Source organism: Coregonus lavaretus, assembly GCF_964263955.1.
Source record: "Coregonus lavaretus genome assembly, chromosome: 1".
NCBI classification, from domain to species: Eukaryota; Metazoa; Chordata; class Actinopteri; order Salmoniformes; family Salmonidae; genus Coregonus; species Coregonus lavaretus.
In genome coordinates, this window is record NC_139988.1 from 88,965,468 (window position 1) to 88,991,526 (window position 26,059).

Here is a 26,059-nt window from a genome sequence, read left to right on the forward strand (position 1 = left end):
CGGTCTAGATGTTCTGTTGGCTACTTGATGGTCTAGATGTTATTTTGGCTAAGTGATGGTGTAGATATTCTGTTGGCTAAGTGATGGTCTAGATGTTATTATGGCTAAGTGATGGTCTAGATTTTCTGTTGGCTACGTGATGGTCTAGATGTTCTGTTGGCTACTTGTCAGTCTAGATATTATGTTGGCTACATGATTGTCTAGATGTTCTTTTGGCTACGTGATGGTCTGATATTCTTTTGGTTACGTGATGGTCTGATGTTCTGTTGGTTACGTGATGGTCTAGATGTTCTGTTCGCTACGTGTTGGTTTATATATTCTGTTGGCTACGTGATGGTCTATATTTTCTGTTGGCTACGTGATGGTCTAGATATTCTGTTGTCTAAGTGATGGCCTAGATGTTCTGTTGGCTACATGATGGTCTAGATGTTCTGTTGACTCTGTGATGGTCTAGATGTTTGGTTGGCTATGTGATGGTCTAGATGTTCTGTTGGCTATGTGATGGTCTAGATGTTCTGTTGGCTACGTGATGGTTTAGATGTTCTGTTGGCTATGTGATGGTCTAGATGTTCTGTTGGCTACATGATGGACTAGGTGTTCTGTTGGATACGTGATGGTCTAGATTTTGTGTTGGCTACGTGATGGTTAGATGTTCTGTTGGCTATGTGATGGTCTATATGTTCTGTTGGCTACGTGATGGTTTAGATGTTCTGTTAGATACGTGATGGTCTAGATTTTGTGTTGGCTACGTGATGGTTAGATGTTCTGTTGGCTACGTGATGGTTTAGATGTTCTGTTGGCTACATGATGGTCTAGATGTTCTGTTGACTCTGTGATGGTCTAGATGTTTGGTTGGCTATGTGATGGTCTAGATGTTCTGTTGGCTATGTGATGGTCTATATGTTCTGTTGGCTACGTGATGGTTTAGATGTTCTGTTAGATACGTGATGGTCTAGATTTTGTGTTGGCTACGTGATGGTTAGATGTTCTGTTGGCTACGTGATGGTTTAGATGTTATGTTGGCTATGTGATGGTCTAGATGTTCTGTTTGCTACGTGATGGTCTAGATGTTCTGTTGGCTACGTGATGGTCTAGATGTTCTGTTGGCTACGTGATGGTCTAGATGTTATGTTGGCTAAGTGATGGTCTAGGTGTTCTGTTGGCTAATTGATGGTCTAGACGTGGTGTTGGCTACGTGATGGTTAGATGTTCTGTTGGCTACAGATGGTTTAGATGTTCTGTTGGCTACGTGATGGTCTAGATGTTCTGTTGGCTACGTGATGGTCTAGATGTTCTGTTGGCTATGTGAATGTCTAGATGTTCTGTTGGCTACGTGTTGGTCTAAATGTTCTGTTGGCTACGTGATGGTCTAGATGTTATGTTGGCTACGTGATGGTCTAGATGTTCTGTTGGCTACTTGATGGTCTAGATGTTGTGTTGGCTACGTGATGGTTAGATGTTCTGTTGGCTACAGATGGTTTAGATGTTCTGTTGGCTACGTGATGGTCTAGATGTTCTGTTGGCTACGTGATGGTCTAGATGTTCTGTTGGATTCATGATGGTCTAGATGTTCTGTTGACTCCGTGATGGTCTAGATGTTTGGTTGGCTATGTGATGGTCTAGATGTTATTTTGGCAAAGTGATGGTCTAGGTGTTCTGTTGGCTATGTGACGGTCTAGATGTTCTGTTGGCTACGTGATGGTCTAGATGTTATTTTGGCTAAGTGATGGTGTAGATATTCTGTTGGCTAAGTGATGGTCTAGATGTTATTATGGCTAAGTGATGGTCTAGATGTTCTGTTGGCTACGTGATGGTCTAGATGTTCTGTTGGCTACTTGTCAGTCTAGATATTATGTTGGCTACATGATTGTCTAGATGTTCTTTTGGCTACGTGATGGTCTGATATTCTTTTGGTTACGTGATGGTATGATGTTCTGTTGGTTACGTGATGGTCTAGATGTTCTGTTCGCTACGTGTTGGTTTATATATTCTGTTGGCTACGTGATGGTCTATATTTTCTGTTGGCTACGTGATGGTCTAGATATTCTGTTGTCTAAGTGATGGCCTAGATGTTCTGTTGGCTACATGATGGTCTAGATGTTCTGTTGGCTATGTGATGGTCTAGATGTTCTGTTGGCTACGTGATGGTTTAGATGTTCTGTTGGCTATGTGATGGTCTAGATGTTCTGTTGGCTACATGATGGACTAGGTGTTCTGTTGGATACGTGATGGTCTAGATTTTGTGTTGGCTACGTGATGGTTAGATGTTCTGTTTGCTACGTGATGGATTAGATGTTATGTTGGCTATGTGATGGTCTAGATGTTCTGTTGGCTACGTGATGGTCTATATGTTCTGTTGGCTACGTGATGGTCTAGATGTTCTGTTGGCTACGTGATGGTCTAGATGTTATGTTGGCTAAGTGATGGTCTAGGTGTTCTGTTGGCTAATTGATGGTCTAGATGTTCTGTTGGCTACATGTCAGTCTAGATATTAAGTTGGCTACGTGATGGTCTAGATGTTATTTTGGCTACGTGATGGTCTGATGGTCTGTTGGTTACGTGATGGTCTGATGTTCTGTTGGTTACGTGATGGTCTAGATGTTCTGTTGGCTAGGTGATGACCTAGATGTTCTGTTGGCTATGTGAATGTCTAGATGTTCTGTTGGCTACGTGTTGGTCTAGATGTTCTGTTGGCTACGTGATGGTCTAGATGTTATGTTGGCTACGTGATGGTCTAGATGTGCTGTTGGCTACGTGATGGTCTAGGTGTTCTGTTGGCTACGTGATGGTATAGATGTTCTGTTGGCTAAGTGATTGTCTAGATGTTCTGTTGGCTACGTGATGGTCTAGGTGTTCTGTTGGCTACGTGATGGTCTAGATGTTCTGTTGACTACGTGATGGTCTAGATGTTCTGTTGGCTACGTGATGGTCTAGATATTCTGTTGGCTACGTGATGTTCTAGATGTTCTGTTGGCTACGTGATGGTCTAGATGTTCTGTTGGCTACGTGATGGTCTAGATGTTCTGTTGACTACTTGATGGTCTAAATGTTCTGTTGGCTACGTGATGGTCTAGATGATTTGTTGGCTACGTGATGGTCTAGATGTTCTGTTGGCTATGTGATGGTCTAGGAGTTCTGTTGGCTATGTGATGGTCTAGATTTTCTGTTGGCTACGTGATGGTCTATATGTTCTGTTGGCTACGTGATGATCTAGATGTTCTGTTGGCTACATGATGCTCTAGATGTTTTGTTGGCTACGTGATGGTCTAGATGTTGTGTTGGCTAAGTGATGGTCTAGATGTTCTGTTGGCTACGTGATGGTCTGGATGTTCTGTTGGCTACGTGTCAGTCTAGATGTTCTGTTGGCTACGTGATTGTCTAGATGTTCTTTTGGCTACGTGATGGTCTGATATTATTTTGGTTACGTGATGGTCTGATGTTCTGTTGGTTACGTGATGGTCTAGATGTTATGTTCGCTACGTGTTGATTTATATATTCTGTTGGCTACGTGATGGTCTATATTTTCTGTTGGCTACGTGATGGTCTAGATATTCTGTTGTCTAAGTGATGGTCTAGATGTTCTGTTGGCTACATGATGGTCTAGATGTTCTGTTGACTCTGTGATGGTCTAGATGTTTGGTTGGCTATGTGATGGTCTAGATGTTCTGTTGGCTATGTGATGGTCTATATGTTCTGTTGGCTACGTGATGGTTTAGATGTTCTGTTAGATACGTGATGGTCTAGATGTTCTGTTTGCTTCGTGATGGTCTAGATGTTCTGTTGGCTACGTGATGGTCTAGATGTTCTGTTGGCTACGTGATGGTCTAGATGTTATGTTGGCTAAGTGATGGTCTAGGTGTTCTGTTGGCTAATTGATGGTCTAGACGTTCTGTTGGCTACGTGTCAGTCTAGATATTATGTTGGCTACGTGATGGTCTAGATGTTATTTTGGCTACGTGATGGTCTGATGTTCTGTTGGTTATGTGATGGTCTGATGTTCTGTTGGTTACGTGATGGTCTAGATGTTCTGTTGGCTAGGTGATGACCTAGATGTTCTGTTGGCTATGTGAATGTCTAGATGTTCTGTTCGCTACGTGTTGGTCTAGATGTTCTGTTGGCTACGTGATGGTCTAGATGTTATGTTGGCTACGTGATGGTCTAAATGTTCTGTTGGCTACGTGATGGTCTAGGTGTTCTGTTGGCCACGTAATGGTATATATGTTCTTTTGGCTAAGTGATGGTCTAGGTGTTCTGTTGGCTACGTGATGGTCTAGATGTTCTGTTGACTAATTGATGGTCTAGATGTTCTGTTGGCTACGTGATGGTCTAGATGTTTTGTTGGCTACGTGATGGTCTAGATGTTCTGTTGGCTATGTGATGGTCTAGGTGTTCTGTTGGCTATGTGATGGTCTAGATTTTCTGTTGGCTACGTGATGGTCTAGATGTTCTGTTGGCTACATGATGCTCTAGATGTTTTGTTGGCTACGTGATGGTCTAGATGTTGTGTTGGCTACGTGATGGTCTAGATGTTCTGTTGGCTAAGTGAATGTCTAGATATTCTGTTGGCTAAGTGATGGTCTAGATGTTCTGTTGGCTACGTGATGGTCTAGATGTTCTGTTGGCTAAGTGATGGTCTAGATGTTCAGTTGACTATGTGATGGTCTAGATGTTCTGTTTGCTTCTTGATGGTGTATATGTTCTGTTGGCTATAAAATGGTCTAGGTGTTCTGTTGGCTAAGTGATGGTCTAGGTGTTATGTTGGCTAGGTGATGACCTATATGTTCTGTTGGCTAGGTGATGACCTAGATGTTCTGTTGGCTACGTGATGGTCTAGATGTTATGTTGGCTACGTGATGGTCTAGATGTTTTGTTGGCTACGTGATGGTCTAGGTGTTCTGTTGGCTACGTGATGGTATAGATGTTCTCTTGGCTACGTGATGGTCTAGATGTTCTGTTGGCTAAGTGATGGTCTAGGTGTTCTGTTGGCTACGTGAGTGTCTATGTGTTCTGTTGGCTACGTGATGGTCTAGATGTTCTGTTGACTACGTGATGGTCTAGATGTTCTGTTGGCTACGTGATGGTCTAGATGTTCTGTTGGCTACGTGATGGTCTAGATGTTCTGTTGGCTACGTGATGGTCTAGATGTTTTGTTGGCTACGTGATGGTCTAGATGTTCTGTTGACTACTTGATGGTCTAGATGTTCTGTTGGCTACGTGATGGTCTAGATGTTTTGTTGGCTACTTGATGGTCTAGATGTTCTGTTGGCTATGTGATGGTCTAGTTTTTCTGTTGGCTATGTGATGGTCTAGATTTTCTGTTGGCTACGTGATGGTCTATATGTTCTGTTGGCTACGTAATGGTCTAGATGTTCTGTTGGCTACATGATGCTTTAGATGTTTTGTCGGCTACGTGATGGTCTAGATGTTGTGTTGGCTACGTGATGGTCTAGATGTTCTGTTGGCTACGTGATGGTCTAGATGTTCTGTTGACTACGTGATGGTCTAGATGTTCTGTTGGCTACGTGATGGTCTAGATGTTATGTTGGCTACGTGATGGTCTAGATGTTCTGTTGGCTATGTGATGGTCTAGATGTTCTGTTGACTATGTGATGGTCTAGATATTCTGTTGGCTAAGTGATGGTCTAGATGTTATTTTGGCTAAGTGATGGTCTAGATGTTCTGTTGGCTACGTGATGGTCTAGATGTTCTGATGGCTACGTGTCGGTCTAGATATTATGCTGGCTACGTGATTGTCTAGATGTTCTTTTGGCTACGTGATGGTCTGATATTCTTTTGGTTACGTGATGGTCTGATGTTCTGTTGGTTACGTGATGGTCTAGATGTTCTGTTCGCTACGTGTTGGTTAATATATATTCTGTTGGCTACGTGATGGTCTAGATGTTCTGTTGGCTACATGATGCTTTAGATGTTTTGTTGGCTACGTGATGGTCTAGATGTTGTGTTGGCTACGTGATGGTCTAGATGTTCTGTTGGCTACGTGATGGTCTAGATGTTCTGTTGACTACGTGATGGTCTAGATGTTCTGTTGGCTACGTGATGGTCTAGATGTTATGTTGGCTACGTGATGGTCTAGATGTTCTGTTGACTATGTGATGGTCTATATATTCTGTTGGCTAAGTGATGGTCTAGATGTTATTTTGGCTAAGTGATGGTCTAGATGTTCTGTTGGCTACGTGATGGTCTAGGTGTTCTGTTGGCTACGTGATGGTATAGATGTTCTGTTGGCTAAGTGATTGTCTAGATGTTCTGTTGGCTACGTGATGGTCTAGGTGTTCTGTTGGCTACGTGATGGTCTAGATGTTCTGTTGACTACGTGATGGTCTAGATGTTCTGTTGGCTACGTGATGGTCTAGATATTATGTTGGCTACGTGATGTTCTAGATGTTCTTTTGGCTACGTGATGGTCTAGATGTTCTGTTGGCTACGTGATGGTCTAGATGTTCTGTTGACTACTTGATGGTCTAAATGTTCTGTTGGCTACGTGATGGTCTAGATGATTTGTTGGCTACGTGATGGTCTAGATGTTCTGTTGGCTATGTGATGGTCTAGGTGTTCTGTTGGCTATGTGATGGTCTAGATGTTTTGTTGGCTACGTGATGGTCTATATGTTCTGTTGGCTACGTGATGATCTAGATGTTCTGTTGGCTACATGATGCTCTAGATGTTTTGTTGGCTACGTGATGGTCTAGATGTTGTGTTGGCTACGTGATTGTCTGGATGTTCTGTTGGCTACGTGTCAGTCTAGATGTTCTGTTGGCTACGTGATTGTCTAGATGTTCTTTTGGCTACGTGATGGTCTGATATTATTTTGGTTACGTGATGGTCTGATGTTCTGTTGGTTACGTGATGGTCTAGATGTTATGTTCGCTACGTGTTGGTTTATATATTCTGTTGGCTACGTGATGGTCTATATTTTCTGTTGGCTACGTGATGGTCTAGATATTCTGTTGTCTAAGTGATGGTCTAGATGTTCTGTTGGCTACATGATGGTCTAGATGTTCTGTTGACTCTGTGATGGTCTAGATGTTTGGTTGGCTATGTGATGGTCTAGATGTTCTGTTGGCTATGTGATGGTCTATATGTTCTGTTGGCTACGTGATGGTTTAGATGTTCTGTTAGATACGTGATGGTCTAGATGTTCTGTTTGCTTCGTGATGGTCTAGATGTTCTGTTGGCTACGTGATGGTCTAGATATTCTGTTGGCTACGTGATGTTCTAGATGTTCTGTTGGCTACGTGATGGTCTAGATGTTCTGTTGGCTACGTGATGGTCTAGATGTTCTGTTGACTACTTGATGGTCTAAATGTTCTGTTGGCTACGTGATGGTCTAGATGATTTGTTGGCTACGTGATGGTCTAGATGTTCTGTTGGCTATGTGATGTCTAGGAGTTCTGTTGGCTATGTGATGGTCTAGATTTTCTGTTGGCTACGTGATGGTCTATATGTTCTGTTGGCTACGTGATGATCTAGATGTTCTGTTGGCTACATGATGCTCTAGATGTTTTGTTGGCTACGTGATGGTCTAGATGTTGTGTTGGCTAAGTGATGGTCTAGATGTTCTGTTGGCTACGTGATGGTCTGGATGTTCTGTTGGCTACGTGTCAGTCTAGATGTTCTGTTGGCTACGTGATTGTCTAGATGTTCTTTTGGCTACGTGATGGTCTGATATTATTTTGGTTACGTGATGGTCTGATGTTCTGTTGGTTACGTGATGGTCTAGATGTTATGTTCGCTACGTGTTGATTTATATATTCTGTTGGCTACGTGATGGTCTATATTTTCTGTTGGCTACGTGATGGTCTAGATATTCTGTTGTCTAAGTGATGGTCTAGATGTTCTGTTGGCTACATGATGGTCTAGATGTTCTGTTGACTCTGTGATGGTCTAGATGTTTGGTTGGCTATGTGATGGTCTAGATGTTCTGTTGGCTATGTGATGGTCTATATGTTCTGTTGGCTACGTGATGGTTTAGATGTTCTGTTAGATACGTGATGGTCTAGATGTTCTGTTTGCTTCGTGATGGTCTAGATGTTCTGTTGGCTACGTGATGGTCTAGATGTTCTGTTGGCTACGTGATGGTCTAGATGTTATGTTGGCTAAGTGATGGTCTAGGTGTTCTGTTGGCTAATTGATGGTCTAGACGTTCTGTTGGCTACGTGTCAGTCTAGATATTATGTTGGCTACGTGATGGTCTAGATGTTATTTTGGCTACGTGATGGTCTGATGTTCTGTTGGTTATGTGATGGTCTGATGTTCTGTTGGTTACGTGATGGTCTAGATGTTCTGTTGGCTAGGTGATGACCTAGATGTTCTGTTGGCTATGTGAATGTCTAGATGTTCTGTTCGCTACGTGTTGGTCTAGATGTTCTGTTGGCTACGTGATGGTCTAGATGTTATGTTGGCTACGTGATGGTCTAAATGTTCTGTTGGCTACGTGATGGTCTAGGTGTTCTGTTGGCCACGTAATGGTATATATGTTCTTTTGGCTAAGTGATGGTCTAGGTGTTCTGTTGGCTACGTGATGGTCTAGATGTTCTGTTGACTAATTGATGGTCTAGATGTTCTGTTGGCTACGTGATGGTCTAGATGTTTTGTTGGCTACGTGATGGTCTAGATGTTCTGTTTGCTATGTGATGGTCTAGGTGTTCTGTTGGCTATGTGATGGTCTAGATTTTCTGTTGGCTACGTGATGGTCTAGATGTTCTGTTGGCTACATGATGCTCTAGATGTTTTGTTGGCTACGTGATGGTCTAGATGTTGTGTTGGCTACGTGATGGTCTAGATGTTCTGTTGGCTAAGTGAATGTCTAGATATTCTGTTGGCTAAGTGATGGTCTAGATGTTCTGTTGGCTACGTGATGGTCTAGATGTTCTGTTGGCTAAGTGATGGTCTAGATGTTCAGTTGACTATGTGATGGTCTAGATGTTCTGTTTGCTTCTTGATGGTGTATATGTTCTGTTGGCTATAAAATGGTCTAGGTGTTCTGTTGGCTAAGTGATGGTCTAGGTGTTATGTTGGCTAGGTGATGACCTATATGTTCTGTTGGCTAGGTGATGACCTAGATGTTCTGTTGGCTACGTGATGGTCTAGATGTTATGTTGGCTACGTGATGGTCTAGATGTTTTGTTGGCTACGTGATGGTCTAGGTGTTCTGTTGGCTACGTGATGGTATAGATGTTCTGTTGGCTACGTGATGGTCTAGATGTTCTGTTGGCTAAGTGATGGTCTAGGTGTTCTGTTGGCTACGTGAGTGTCTATGTGTTCTGTTGGCTACGTGATGGTCTAGATGTTCTGTTGACTACGTGATGGTCTAGATGTTCTGTTGGCTACGTGATGGTCTAGATGTTCTGTTGGCTACGTGATGGTCTAGATGTTCTGTTGGCTACGTGATGGTCTAGATGTTTTGTTGGCTACGTGATGGTCTAGATGTTCTGTTGACTACTTGATGGTCTAGATGTTCTGTTGGCTACGTGATGGTCTAGATGTTTTGTTGGCTACTTGATGGTCTAGATGTTCTGTTGGCTATGTGATGGTCTAGTTTTTCTGTTGGCTATGTGATGGTCTAGATTTTCTGTTGGCTACGTGATGGTCTATATGTTCTGTTGGCTACGTAATGGTCTAGATGTTCTGTTGGCTACATGATGCTTTAGATGTTTTGTCGGCTACGTGATGGTCTAGATGTTGTGTTGGCTACGTGATGGTCTACATGTTCTGTTGGCTACGTGATGGTCTAGATGTTCTGTTGACTACGTGATGGTCTAGATGTTCTGTTGGCTACGTGATGGTCTAGATGTTATGTTGGCTACGTGATGGTCTAGATGTTCTGTTGGCTATGTGATGGTCTAGATGTTCTGTTGACTATGTGATGGTCTAGATATTCTGTTGGCTAAGTGATGGTCTAGATGTTATTTTGGCTAAGTGATGGTCTAGATGTTCTGTTGGCTACGTGATGGTCTAGATGTTCTGATGGCTACGTGTCGGTCTAGATATTATGCTGGCTACGTGATTGTCTAGATGTTCTTTTGGCTACGTGATGGTCTGATATTCTTTTGGTTACGTGATGGTCTGATGTTCTGTTGGTTACGTGATGGTCTAGATGTTCTGTTCGCTACGTGTTGGTTAATATATATTCTGTTGGCTACGTGATGGTCTAGATGTTCTGTTGGCTACATGATGCTTTAGATGTTTTGTTGGCTACGTGATGGTCTAGATGTTGTGTTGGCTACGTGATGGTCTAGATGTTCTGTTGGCTACGTGATGGTCTAGATGTTCTGTTGACTACGTGATGGTCTAGATGTTCTGTTGGCTACGTGATGGTCTAGATGTTATGTTGGCTACGTGATGGTCTAGATGTTCTGTTGACTATGTGATGGTCTATATATTCTGTTGGCTAAGTGATGGTCTAGATGTTATTTTGGCTAAGTGATGGTCTAGATGTTCTGTTGGCTACGTGATGGTCTAGGTGTTCTGTTGGCTACGTGATGGTATAGATGTTCTGTTGGCTAAGTGATTGTCTAGATGTTCTGTTGGCTACGTGATGGTCTAGGTGTTCTGTTGGCTACGTGATGGTCTAGATGTTCTGTTGACTACGTGATGGTCTAGATGTTCTGTTGGCTACGTGATGGTCTAGATATTATGTTGGCTACGTGATGTTCTAGATGTTCTTTTGGCTACGTGATGGTCTAGATGTTCTGTTGGCTACGTGATGGTCTAGATGTTCTGTTGACTACTTGATGGTCTAAATGTTCTGTTGGCTACGTGATGGTCTAGATGATTTGTTGGCTACGTGATGGTCTAGATGTTCTGTTGGCTATGTGATGGTCTAGGTGTTCTGTTGGCTATGTGATGGTCTAGATGTTTTGTTGGCTACGTGATGGTCTATATGTTCTGTTGGCTACGTGATGATCTAGATGTTCTGTTGGCTACATGATGCTCTAGATGTTTTGTTGGCTACGTGATGGTCTAGATGTTGTGTTGGCTACGTGATGGTCTGGATGTTCTGTTGGCTACGTGTCAGTCTAGATGTTCTGTTGGCTACGTGATTGTCTAGATGTTCTTTTGGCTACGTGATGGTCTGATATTATTTTGGTTACGTGATGGTCTGATGTTCTGTTGGTTACGTGATGGTCTAGATGTTATGTTCGCTACGTGTTGGTTTATATATTCTGTTGGCTACGTGATGGTCTATATTTTCTGTTGGCTACGTGATGGTCTAGATATTCTGTTGTCTAAGTGATGGTCTAGATGTTCTGTTGGCTACATGATGGTCTAGATGTTCTGTTGACTCTGTGATGGTCTAGATGTTTGGTTGGCTATGTGATGGTCTAGATGTTCTGTTGGCTATGTGATGGTCTATATGTTCTGTTGGCTACGTGATGGTTTAGATGTTCTGTTAGATACGTGATGGTCTAGATGTTCTGTTTGCTTCGTGATGGTCTAGATGTTCTGTTGGCTACGTGATGGTCTAGATGTTCTGTTGGCTACGTGATGGTCTAGATGTTATGTTGGCTAAGTGATGGTCTAGGTGTTCTGTTGGCTAATTGATGGTCTAGACGTTCTGTTGGCTATGTGTCAGTCTAGATATTATGTTGGCTACGTGATGGTCTAGATGTTATTTTGGCTACGTGATGGTCTGATGTTCTGTTGGTTATGTGATGGTCTGATGTTCTGTTGGTTACGTGATGGTCTAGATGTTCTGTTGGCTAGGTGATGACCTAGATGTTCTGTTGGCTATGTGAATGTCTAGATGTTCTGTTCGCTACGTGTTGGTCTAGATGTTCTGTTGGCTACGTGATGGTCTAGATGTTATGTTGGCTACGTGATGGTCTAAATGTTCTGTTGGCTACGTGATGGTCTAGGTGTTCTGTTGGCTACGTAATGGTATATATGTTATTTTGGCTAAGTGATGGTCTAGGTGTTCTGTTGGCTACGTGATGGTCTAGATGTTCTGTTGACTAATTGATGGTCTAGATGTTCTGTTGGCTACGTGATGGTCTAGATGTTTTGTTGGATACGTGATGGTCTAGATGTTCTGTTGGCTATGTGATGGTCTAGGTGTTCTGTTGGCTATGTGATGGTCTAGATTTTCTGTTGGCTACGTGATGGTCTAGATGTTCTGTTGGCTACATGATGCTCTAGATGTTTTGTTGGCTACGTGATGGTCTAGATGTTGTGTTGGCTACGTGATGGTCTAGATGTTCTGTTGGCTAAGTGAATGTCTAGATATTCTGTTGGCTAAGTGATGGTCTAGATGTTCTGTTGGCTACGTGATGGTCTAGATGTTCTGTTGGCTAAGTGATGGTCTAGATGTTCAGTTGGCTATGTGATGGTCTAGATGTTCTGTTTGCTTCTTGATGGTGTATATGTTCTGTTGGCTATAAAATGGTCTAGGTGTTCTGTTGGCTAAGTGATGGTCTAGGTGTTATGTTGGCTAGGTGATGACCTATATGTTCTGTTGGCTAGGTGATGACCTAGATGTTCTGTTGGCTACGTGATGGTCTAGATGTTATGTTGGCTACGTGATGGTCTAGATGTTTTGTTGGCTACGTGATGGTCTAGGTGTTCTGTTGGCTACGTGATGGTATAGATGTTCTGTTGGCTACGTGATGGTCTAGATGTTCTGTTGGCTAAGTGATGGTCTAGGTGTTCTGTTGGCTACGTGAGTGTCTATGTGTTCTGTTGGCTACGTGATGGTCTAGATGTTCTGTTGACTACGTGATGGTCTAGATGTTCTGTTGGCTACGTGATGGTCTAGATGTTCTGTTGGCTACGTGATGGTCTAGATGTTCTGTTGGCTACGTGATGGTCTAGATGTTTTGTTGGCTACGTGATGGTCTAGATGTTCTGTTGACTACTTGATGGTCTAGATGTTCTGTTGGCTACGTGATGGTCTAGTTGTTTTGTTGGCTACTTGATGGTCTAGATGTTCTGTTGGCTATGTGATGGTCTAGTTTTTCTGTTGGCTATGTGATGGTCTAGATTTTCTGTTGGCTACGTGATGGTCTATATGTTCTGTTGGCTACGTGATGGTCTAGATGTTCTGTTGGCTACTTGATGCTTTAGATGTTTTGTCGGCTACGTGATGGTCTAGATGTTGTGTTTGGCTACGTGATGGTCTAGATGTTCTGTTGGCTACGTGATGGTCTAGATGTTCTGTTGACTACGTGATGGTCTAGATATTCTGTTGGCTACGTGATGGTCTAGATGTTATGTTGGCTACGTGATGGTCTAGATGTTCTGTTGGCTATGTGATGGTCTAGATGTTCTGTTGACTATGTGATGGTCTAGATATTCTGTTGGCTAAGTGATGGTCTAGATGTTATTTTGGCTAAGTGATGGTCTAGATGTTCTGTTGGCTACGTGATGGTCTAGATGTTCTGTTGGCTACGTGTCGGTCTAGATATTATGCTGGCTACGTGATTGTCTAGATGTTCTTTTGGCTACGTGATGGTCTGATATTCTTTTGGTTACGTGATGGTCTGATGTTCTGTTGGTTACGTGATGGTCTAGATGTTCTGTTCGCTACGTGTTGGTTTATATATTCTGTTGGCTACGTGATGGTCTAGATGTTCTGTTGGCTACATGATGCTTTAGATGTTTTGTTGGCTACGTGATGGTCTAGATGTTGTGTTGGCTACGTGATGGTCTAGATGTTCTGTTGGCTACGTGATGGTCTAGATGTTCTGTTGACTACGTGATGGTCTAGATGTTCTGTTGGCTACGTGATGGTCTAGATGTTATGTTGGCTACATGATGGTCTAGATGTTCTGTTGGCTATGTGATGGTCTAGATGTTCTGTTGACTATGTGATGGTCTAGATATTCTGTTGGCTAAGTGATGGTCTAGATGTTATTTTGGCTAAGTGATGGTCTAGATGTTCTGTTGGCTACGTGATGGTCTAGATGTTCTGTTGGCTACGTGTCGGTCTAGATATTATGCTGGCTACGTGATTGTCTAGATGTTCTGTTGGCTACGTGATGGTCTAGATGTTCTGTTGGCTACGTGATGGTCTAGATGTTCTGTTGGCTACGTGATGGTCTAGATGTTATGTTGGCTAAGTGATGGTCTAGGTTTTCTGTTGGCTAATTGAAGGTCTAGATGTTCTGTTGGCTACGTGTCAGTCTAGATATTATGTTGGCTACGTGATGGTCTAGATGTTATTTTGGCTACGTGATGGTCTGATGTTCTGTTGGTTACGTGATGGTCTGATGTTCTGTTGGTTACGTGATGGTCTAGATGTTCTGTTGGCTAGGTGATGACCTAGATGTTCTGTTGGCTACGTGAATATCTAGATGTTCTGTTGGCTACGTGTTGGTCTAGATGTTCTGTTGGCTACGTGATGGTCTAGATGTTATGTTGGCTACGTGATGGTCTAGATGTTCTGTTGGCTATGTGATGATCTAGGTGTTCTGTTGGCTACGTGATGGTATAGATGTTCTGTTGGCTAAGTGATGGTCTAGGTGTTCTGTTGGCTACGTGATGGTCTAGGTGTTCTGTTGGCTATGTGATGGTCTAGATGTTCTGTTGACTACGTGATGGTCTAGATGTTCTGTTGGCTACGTGATGGTCTAGATGTTCTGTTGGCTACGTGATGTTCTAGATGTTCTGTTGGCTACGTGATGGTCTAGATGTTCTGTTGGCTACGTGATGTTCTAGATGTTCTGTTGACTACTTGATGGTCTAGATGTTCTGTTGGCTACGTGATGGTCTAGATGTTTTGTTGGCTACGTGATGGTCTAGATGTTCTGTTGGCTATGTGATGGTCTAGATGTTCTGTTGGCTATGTGATGGTCTAGATTTTCTGTTGGCTACGTGATGGTCTATATGTTCTGTTGGCTACGTGATGGTCTAGATGTTCTGTTGGCTACATGATGCTCTAGATATTTTGTTGGCTACGTGATGGTCTAGATGTTGTGTTGGCTACGTGATGGTCTAGATGTTCTGTTGGCTACGTGATGGTCTAGATGTTCTGTTGGCTAAGTGAATGTCTAGATATTCTGTTGGCTATGTGATGGTCTAGATGTTCTGTTGGCTACGTGATGGTCTAGATGTTCTGTTGGCTAAGTGATGGTCTAGATGTTCAGTTGGCTATGTGATGGTCTAGATGTTCTGTTTGCTTCGTGATGGTGTATATGTTCTGTTGGCTATAAAATGGTCTAGGTGTTCTGTTGGCTAAGTGTTGGTATAGATGTTATGTTGGCTAGGTGATGACCTAGATATTCTGTTGGCTACGTGATGGTCTAGATGTTCTGTTGGCTACGTGATGGTCTAGATGTTATGTTGGCTACGTGATGGTCTAGATGTTCTGTTGGCTACGTGATGGTCTAGGTGTTCTGTTGGCTACGTGATGGTATAGATGTTCTGTTGGCTACGTGATGGTCTAGATGTTTTGTTGGCTACGTGATGGTCTAGATGTTCTGTTGGCTACGTGATGGTCTAGATGTTCTGTTGGCTACGTGAATGTCTAGATGTTTTGTTGGCTACGTGATTGTCTAGATGTTCTGTTGACTACTTGATGGTCTAGATGTTCTGTTGGCTACGTGATGGTCTAGATGCTTTGTTGGCTACGTGATGGTCTAGATGTTCTGTTGGCTATGTGATGGTCTAGGTGTTCTGTTGGCTACGTGATGGTCTAGATGTTCTGTTGACTAAGTGATGGTCTATATGTTCTGTTGGCTACGTGATGGTCTATATGTTCTGTTGGCTACATGATGCTCTAGATGTTTTGTTGGCTACGTGATGGTCTAGATGTTCTGTTGGCTAAGTGATGGTCTAGATGTTCTGTTGGCTATGTGATGGTCTAGATGTTCTGTTGACTACGTGATGGTCTAGATGTTCTGTTGGCTACATATTAGTCTAGGTTTTCTGTTGGCTATGTGATGGTGTAGATGTTCTGTTGGCTACGTGATGGTATAGATGTTCTGTTGGCTACGTGATGGTCTAGATGTTCTGTTGGCTACGTGATGGTCTCGTCTCTGAACCCTCTGGGCTGGTTTGCAATCTCCTGGACTATGCACAAATGCTCGTCCATCCAGGACTAGACTTAATCTGGATCCGGGAAAGCAGACACTAATGTCTGAGGGGATGTTGGCTATGCTATCTGTCATCCAAACCTCTTGGCAGTCTTGCGTCCAGGTCACTTACGGTCGTTTGGCACTCGTCTGATGTTGGTCTTTCAATGTTTTTCCTTGATGATGGAATTAACAGTTCCCTCAGAAATCCACAAAATGTACCATCAAACTGAACTGTGAGACATAACAGGGATATTTTCATCTGCAATGTTGGCTGAAATGGGGGTCATCAGCATGACTAGGTACAATTTGGTTCGCAGAAAATAACAAGAGTAAACAATGAAATGGCAGAAAATTGAATGGATGACCAAATGGAATGGATGACCAAATCCCCTCAAGTCAACCACTGATTTAACTGTAAAAACACACTTTTAAACTGTTCTCAAATGAACATAGTCTCATATCAGGGGAGTTTTCCTGTCCTGCCTACAGTCTCATTTCACAGGAGTTATCCTGTCCTTCCTACAGAGTCATCTCAAGGAGTTATCCTGTCCTAAGTACAGTCTCATCTCACAGGAGTTATCCTGTCCTGCCTACAGTCTCATCTCACAGGAGTTACAGTGAGGGAAAAAGGTATTTGATCCCTTGCTGATTTTGTACGTTTGCCCACTGACAAAGACATGATCAGTCTATAATTGTAATGGTAGGTTTATTTGAACAGTGAGAGACAGAATAAAAACAACAAAAATCCAGAAAAACGCATGTCAAAAATGTTATAAATTGATTTGCATTTTAATGAGGGAAATAAGTATTTGACCCCTCTGCAAAACTTGACTTAGTACTTGGTGGCAAAACCCTTGTTGGCAATCACAGAGGTCAGACGTTTCTTGTAGTTGGCCACCAGGTTTGCACACATCTCAGGAGGGATTTTGTCCCACTCCTCTTTGCAGATCTTCTCCAAATCATTAAGGTTTTGAGGCTGACGTTTGGCAACTCGAACCTTCAGCTCCCTCCACAGATTTTCTATGGGATTAAGGTCTGGAGACTGGCTAGGCCACTCCAGGACCTTAATGTGCTTCTTCTTGAGCCACTCCTTTGTTGCCTTGGCCGTGTGTTTTGGGTCATTGTCGTGCTGGAATACCCATCCACGACCCATTTTCAATGCCCTGGCTGAGGGAAGGATTTCCCAAGATTTGATGGTACATGGCCCCGTCCATCGTCCCTTTGATGCGGTGAAGATGTCTTGTCCCCTTAGCAGAAAAACACCCCCAAAGCATAATGTTTCCACCTCCATGTTTGACGGTGGGGATGGTGTTCTTGGGGTCATAGGCAGCATTCCTCCTCCTCCAAACACGGCGAGTTGAGTTGATGCCAAAGAGCTCGATTTTGGTCTCATCTGACCACAACACTTTCACCCTGTTCTCCTCTGAATCATTCAGATGTTCATTGGCAAACTTCAGACGGGCCTGTATATGTGCTTTCTTGAGCAGGGGGACCTTGCGGGCGCTGCAGGATTTCAGTCCTTCACGGCGTAGTGTGTTACCAATTGTTTTCTTGGTGACTATGGTCCCAGCTGCCTTGAGATCATTGACAAGATCCTCCCATGTAGTTCTGGGCTGATTCCTCACCGTTCTCATGATCATTGCAACTCCACGAGGTGAGATCTTCCATGGAGCCTCAGGCCGAGGGAGATTGACAGTTATTTTGTGTTTCTTCCATTTGCGAATAATCGCACCAACTGTTGTCACCTTCTCACCAAGCTGCTTGGCGATGGTCTTGTAGCCCATTCCAGCCTTGTGTAGGTCTACAATCTTGTCCCTGACATCCTTGGAGAGCTCTTTGGTCTTGGCCTTGGTGGAGAGTTTGGAATCTGATTGATTGATTGCTTCTGTGGACAGGTGTCTTTTATACAGGTAACAAGCTGAGATTAGGAGCACTCCCTTTAATACTTTTTTCCCTCACTGTATGAAGGGAGAGAGAGAGTGGGGGTATGGAGAAAGAGACGGGAGAGAGAGAGAGAGAGAGAGTGAAAATAGACTTTTAGCACAAGCAGCCCATATGGGTGATTCATTTCATGCTTTACCATTACCAAGAAGAGAACAGCTTCAGCTTGGCTCACCCACCACTCTGGGAAATAAGCCTGGCTAAGTTTAGACCGGAAAGTTAAAGTGGTGTGCAAGTAGAGGTGCCGCCTGAAGGAAGTTCTTAATGTGATTGACGGAGAAGGCACAATGTCTCTCCTCTATGGTGAGTGTTGCACCTTCCCTCTGCATTCCTTACCTTAGTGTAATGCCATAGGGGGCAGAATTATCTCATTCCTTACCTTAGTGTAATGCCATATGGTGCAGAATTATCTCATTCCTTACCTTAGTGTAATGCCATAGGGTGCAGAATTATCTCATTCCTTACCTTAGTGTAATGCCATAGGGTGCAGAATTATCTCATTCCTTACCTTAGTGTAATGCCATAGGGTGCAGAATTATCTCATTCCTTACCTTAGTGTAATGCCATAGGGTGCAGAATTATCTCATTCCTTACCTTAGTGTAATGCCATAGGGTGCAGAATTATCTCATTCCTTACCTTAGTGTAATGCCATAGGGTGCAGAATTATCTCATTCCTTACCTTAGTGTAATGCCATAGGGTGCAGAATTATCTCATTCCTTACCTTAGTGTAATGCCATAGGGTGCAGAATTATCTCATTCCTTACCTTAGTGTAATGCCATAGGGTGCAGAATTATCTCATTCCTTACCTTAGTGTAATGCCATAGGGTGCAGAATGATCTCATTCCTTACCTTAGTGTAATGCCATAGGGTGCAGAATGATCTCATTCCTTACCTTAGTGTAATGCCATAGGGGGCAGAATAATCTAATGTCCTAAATCCAAAATTCTTGATGTGGAATTAACTCCAATCAAACACTGCCACTGAAAAGCATATCATTAAATCTGTAGGAAAACGTATCACCAATCATATGACCAACATCAGCAGCATTCCAGTGCTGACTCTGTCAAGGAAAGCTGTGTACACCATATAAGGCGCGTAATGCTAAGTGAGTGGATTTGGACTGAAGCTCCTGTAGTTTGTAAAGAGGATGGCTCTCATGTTGGATTAACATGTAGAAATATGCTGAGAATAAACACCAGAGTGAATGGGAGGAGGTGGGATGCTGAGAGCTAATGCGTTCTCCCGCTGTTATCAGATCTGCTATTGTTCAGTCTGAGATTTGGGGGGTTTACACACTAATCGGATTGGAGTCTGTTTTTTATTCCTCCTGTTTTTTCTGTTCCCTCACTTTTTTGCGGAGTGATGAAAGTCTGAGGAGATCCCTCACTTCGGCTGTCAGGGTCTTACATGTTACTAGCCCAGCCGGAATAGAGAGAGAGAGAGAGAGAGAGAGAGAGAGAGAGAGAGAGAGAGAGAGAGAGAGAGAGAGGAGAGAGAGAGAGAGAGAGAGAGAGAGAGAGAGAGAGAGAGAGAGAGAGAGAGAGAGAGAGAGAGAGAGAGAGAGAGAGAGAGAGAGAGAGAGAGAGAGAGAGAGAGAGAGAGAGAGAGAGAGATGTGGGAGAGAGAGAGAGAGAGAGAGAGAGAGAGAGAGAGAGATGTGAGAGAGAGAGAGAGAGAGATGTGAGAGAGAGAGAGAGAGAGAGAGAGAGAGAGAGAGAGATGTGGGAGAGAGAGAGAGAGAGAGAGAGAGAGAGAGATGTGGGAGAAAGAGAGAGAGAGAGAGAGAGAGAGAGAGAGAGGGAGAGAGAGATGTGGGAGAAAGAGAGAGATAGAGATTTCATGAGCTGAAATAAAAGATTCCAGAAATGTTCCAGATGCACAAAAAGCTTATTTCTCTCCAGTTTTGGGCACAAATGTATTTACATCCCTGTTAGTGAGCATTTCTCCTTTGCCAAGATAATCCATCCACCTGACAGGTGCGGCATATCAAGAAGCTGATTAAACAGCATGATCATTACACAGGTGCACCTTGTGCTGGGGACAATCAAAGGCCACTTTAAAATGTGCAGTTTTGTCACACAACACAATGCCACAGATGTCTCAAGTTTTGAAGGAGTGTGCAATTGGCATGCTGACTGCAAGAATGTCCACCAGAGCTGTTGCCAGATAATTGAAGGTTCATTTCTCTACCATAAGCCAACTCCAATGTCATTTTAGAGAATTTGGCAGAACGTCCAACCGGCCTCACAACCGCAGACAACGCCAGCCCAGGACCTCCACATCCGGCTTCTTCACCTGCGGGATCATCTGAGACCAGCCACCCGGACAGTAGATGAAACTGAGGAGTATTTATTTCTGTAATAAATATTATAAATATTTCTAATTGGCTGGGCCTGGCTACCCAGTGGGTGGGCCTGGCTCTCAAGTGGGTGGGCCTATGCCCTCCCAGACCCACCCATGGCTGTGCCCCTGCCCAGTCATGTGAAATCCATAGATTAGGGCCAAATGAATTTTTTTAAATTGACTGATTTCCTTATATGAACTGTAACTGTAAATTGTCGCATGTTGCGTTTATATATTTGTTCAGTATATGTTTCACAAGTTTTGCCAGCACAGGACAGTCCGGTACCGTACATTACAGTACACAGTACAATAAAGAAAAGTACATTACAATATAATACAGTAGAGTGGAGTACATTACAATACAGTACAGTACAGAAAAGTACAGTACAGTACAATACAGTACAGTACAGCACAATACAGTAGAGTACAGTACAATACAGTAAAGTACAGGACAATATAATACAGTAGAGTAGAGTACAATACAGTAAAGTAGAGTACAGCACAATACAGTAGAGTACAGCACAATACAGTAGCGTAAAGAAAAGTAAAATATAGTATACTGTATTGTACCCTACTTTACTCTAATGTACTCGACTCTACTGAACTAAACTGTACTGTACTCTACTCTACTGTACTGTAATGTACTGAATTAAACTGTACTGTACTGTACTCTACTGAACTGAACTATACCATACTCTAATGTACTCTACTCTACTGAACTAAACTACACTGTACTCTACTGAATAAAACATTACTGTCCTGTACCATACCATATTGTACTGTACTGTGCTCTACTGTGCTATACTGTACTCTACTCTACTGTACTGTGATGTTAAAACGTGTGAAACAACCTACAGGACGGTAGCTCTCCAGGAACAGGGTTGGAGAGAGAACCTACAGGACGGTAGCTCTCCTGGAACAGCGTTGGAGAAAGAACCTACAGGACGGTAGCTCTCCAGGAACAGGGTTGGAGAGAGAACCTACAGGACGGTAGCTCTCCAGGAACAGGGCTGGAGAGAGAACCTACAGGACGGTAGCTCTCCAGGAACAGGGTTGGAGAGAGAACCTACAGGACGGTAGCTCTCCAGGAACAGGGTTGGAGAGAGAACCTACAGGACGGTAGCTCTCCTGGAACAGGGCTGGAGAGAGAACCTACAGGACGGTAGCTCTCCTGGAACAGGGTTGGAGAGAGAACCTACAGGATGGTAGCTCTCCTGGAACAGGGCTGGAGAGAGAACCTACAGGATGGTAGCTCTCCTGGAACAGGGCTGGAGAGAGAACCTACAGGAGGGTAGCTCTCCTGGAACAGGGTTGGAGAGAGAACCTACAGGACGGTAGCTCTCCTGGAACAGGGCTGGAGAGAGAACCTACAGGACCGTAGCTCTCCTGGAACAGGGTTGGAGAGAGAACCTACAGGACGGTAGCTCTCCTGGAACAGGGCTGGAGAGAGAACCTACAGGACGGTAGCTCTCCAGGAACAGGGTTGGAGAGAGAACCTACAGGACGGTAGCTCTCCTGGAACAGGGCTGGAGAGAGAACCTACAGGATAGTAGCTCTCCTGGAACAGGGCTGGAGAGAGAACATACAGGACGGTAGCTCTCCTGGAACAGGGCTGGAGAGAGAACCTACAGGACGGTAGCTCTCCAGGAACAGGGCTGGAGAGCCCTGCCCTAGACATCTATGATTAGTTCAGATCTGGATCTGTTCGGCACCGACCAAATTTCTACTTGTTCGGGGGGCGGAGCACAATAGAATAATACCCAGTGTGCTTTGCAAGTGTTTGTTTTTCATTGGTATTTTCGACGTCTGGAAAATACTTATTTTCACCTTTCATTCAGCACCTAAAATGCACTTGATTTCAATGTCTGGAAAATACATCTAAAATACGTATTTTCAATGTCATTTTCCTTACTGGGATGATTGTCAGAGAGGGGGGAGAATGAAGAAATGGCTGCACACCCTGTAGCGCTCAAGGACTACAGGATCTATCATGCCATTATAGCTCAACACTGTCACCCTGTGGTGGAAAATGGAACTTCACATACTTCTCTATAATGCTCTATTTTACAGCACTAGACTAGTTTAACTTGTCTTGACTTTCCAGGTCTGCTCGGCATGGTGGCCCACATGATGTTCACCACAGCCTTTCAGCTGACAGTCAGTCTGGGGCCAGAGGACTGGAAGCCTCAGTCATGGGACTACAGCTGGTCATACATGTAAGAGCACGCACGCACACACACACGCACGCACGCACGCACGCACGCACGCACGCACGCACGCACGCACGCACGCACGCACGCACGCACGCACGCACGCACGCACGCACGCACGCACGCACGCACGCACGCACACACACACACACACACACACACACACACACACACACACACACACACACACACACACACACACACACACACACACACACACACACACACACACACACACACACACACACAGTCTTGTACAACTAACCTTGTGGGGACACAAAATTCAGTCCCATTCAAAATCCTATTTTCCCTAACCCCTAACCCTAACCCTAACTCTAACCCTTACCCTAACCCTAACCCTAACCTTAACCCTAAACCTAACCCTAACCTTAACGTTAACCTTAACCCTAACCCTAAACCTAACCCTAGCCCCTAACCCTAAACACTTATTCTGACCTTAACCCTAAACCCCCTAGAAATAGCATTTGACCTTGTGGGGACTAACAAAATGTCCCCAGTTGGTCAAATGTATGTTTGTTTACTATTCTTGTGGGGACTTCTGGTCACCTCAGGTTGGAAGACCATACTTCTCATAGATTTTTTTCAGAATTTGTTAGGCATTTTCTTCATTCACTCTGTGTCTACCATTTTCTTCATTCACTCTGTGTCTACCATTTCCTTAATTCACTCTGTGTCTACCATTTCCTTCATTCACTCTGTGTCTACCATTTCCTTCATTCACTCTGTGTCTACCATTTCCTTCATTCACTCTGTGTCTACCATTTCCTTAATTCACTCTGTCTACCATTTCCTTCATTCACTCTGTGTCTACCATTTCCTTCATTCACTCTGTGTCTACCATTTCCTTCATTCACTCTGTGTCTACCATTTCCTTCATTCACTCTGTGTCTACCATTTCCTTCATTCACTCTGTGTCTACCATTTCCTTCATTCACTCTGTGTCTACCATTTCCTTAATTCACTCTGTCTACCATTTCCTTCATTCACTCTGTGTCTACCATTTCCTTCATTCACTCTGTGTCTACCATTTCCTTCATTCACTCTGTGTCTACCATTTCCTTCATTCACTCTGTGTCTACCATTTCCTTCATTCACTCTGTGTCTACCATTTCCATAATTCACTCTGTCTACCATTTCCTTCATTCACTCTGTGTCTACCATTTCCTTCATTCACTCTGTGTCTACCATTTCCTTCATTCACTCTGTGTCTACCATTTCCTTAATTCACTCTGTCTACCATTTCCTTCATTCACTCTGTGTCTACCATTTCCTTCATTCACTCTGTGTCTACCATTTCCTTCATTCACTCTGTGTCTACCATTTCCTTCATTCACTCTGTGTCTACCATTTCCTTCATTCACTCTGTGTCTACCATTTCCTTCATTCACTCTGTGTCTACCATTTCCTTCATTCACTCTGTGTCTACCATTTTCTTCATTCACTCTGTGTCTACCATTTCCTTCATTCACTCTGTGTCTACCATTTCCTTCATTCACTCTGTGTCTACCATTTCCTTCATTCGCTCTGTGTCTACCATTTCCTTCATTCACTCTGTGTCTACCATTTCCTTCATTCACTCTGTGTCTACCATTTCCTTCATTCACTCTGTGTCTACCATTTCCTTCATTCACTCTGTGTCTACCATTTCCTTCATTCACTCTGTGTCTACCATTTCCTTAATTCACTGTCTACCATTTCCTTCATTCACTCTGTGTCTACCATTTCCTTCATTCACTCTGTGTCTACCATTTCCTTAATTCACTCTGTCTACCATTTCCTTCATTCACTCTGTGTCTACCATTTCCTTCATTCACTCTGTGTCTACCATTTCCTTCATTCACTCTGTGTCTACCATTTCCTTCATTCACTCTGTGTCTACCATTTCCTTCATTCACTCTGTGTCTACCATTTCCTTCATTCACTCTGTGTCTACCATTTTCTTCATTCACTCTGTGTCTACCATTTCCTTCATTCACTCTGTGTCTACCATTTCCTTCATTCACTCTGTGTCTACCATTTCCTTCATTCACTCTGTGTCTACCATTTCCTTCATTCACTCTGTGTCTACCATTTCCTTCATTCACTCTGTGTCTACCATTTCCATAATTCACTCTGTCTACCATTTCCTTCATTCACTCTGTGTCTACCATTTCCTTCATTCACTCTGTGTCTACCATTTCCTTCATTCACTCTGTGTCTACCATTTCCTTAATTCACTCTGTCTACCATTTCCTTCATTCACTCTGTGTCTACCATTTCCTTCATTCACTCTGTGTCTACCATTTCCTTCATTCACTCTGTGTCTACCATTTCCTTCATTCACTCTGTGTCTACCATTTCCTTCATTCACTCTGTGTCTACCATTTCCTTCATTCACTCTGTGTCTACCATTTCCTTCATTCACTCTGTGTCTACCATTTTCTTCATTCACTCTGTGTCTACCATTTCCTTCATTCACTCTGTGTCTACCATTTCCTTCATTCACTCTGTGTCTACCATTTCCTTCATTCGCTCTGTGTCTACCATTTCCTTCATTCACTCTGTGTCTACCATTTCCTTCATTCACTCTGTGTCTACCATTTCCTTCATTCACTCTGTGTCTACCATTTCCTTCATTCACTCTGTGTCTACCATTTCCTTCATTCACTCTGTGTCTACCATTTCCTTAATTCACTGTCTACCATTTCCTTCATTCACTCTGTGTCTACCATTTCCTTCATTCACTCTGTGTCTACCATTTCCTTAATTCACTCTGTCTACCATTTCCTTCATTCACTCTGTGTCTACCATTTCCTTCATTCACTCTGTGTCTACCATTTCCTTCATTCACTCTGTGTCTACCATTTCCTTCATTCACTCTGTGTCTACCATTTCCTTCATTCACTCTGTGTCTACCATTTCCTTCATTCACTCTGTGTCTACCATTTTCTTCATTCACTCTGTGTCTACCATTTCCTTCATTCACTCTGTGTCTACCATTTCCTTCATTCACTCTGTGTCTACCATTTCCTTCATTCACTCTGTGTCTACCATTTCCTTCATTCACTCTGTGTCTACCATTTCCTTCATTCACTCTGTGTCTACCATTTCCTTCATTCACTCTGTGTCTACCATTTCCTTCATTCACTCTGTGTCTACCATTTCCTTCATTCACTCTGTGTCTACCATTTCCTTAATTCACTCTGTCTACCATTTCCTTCATTCACTCTGTGTCTACCATTTCCTTCATTCACTCTGTGTCTACCATTTCCTTCATTCACTCTGTGTCTACCATTTCCTTCATTCACTCTGTGTCTACCATTTCCTTCATTCACTCTGTGTCTACCATTTCCTTCATTCACTCTGTGTCTACCATTTTCTTCATTCACTCTGTGTCTACCATTTCCTTAATTCACTCTGTCTACCATTTCCTTCATTCACTCTGTGTCTACCATTTCCTTCATTCACTCTGTGTCTACCATTTCCTTCATTCACTCTGTGTCTACCATTTCCTTCATTCACTCTGTG

General features: G+C 43.2%; 1 protein-coding gene across 1 annotated transcript in view; it reads left to right on the forward strand.

Annotated features, from left to right (window-relative positions):
- The window catches only part of LOC311128654 (germ cell-specific gene 1-like protein), a 41,965-nt gene that overhangs the window by 13,721 nt on the left and 2,185 nt on the right, over positions 1-26,059 (forward strand). Inside the window, exon 4 of the mRNA XM_084160849.1 lies at positions 22,426-22,537. Within this exon, the coding sequence (XP_084016975.1) occupies positions 22,426-22,537 (112 nt within the window). The remainder of the gene's footprint in view (positions 1-22,425; positions 22,538-26,059) is intronic.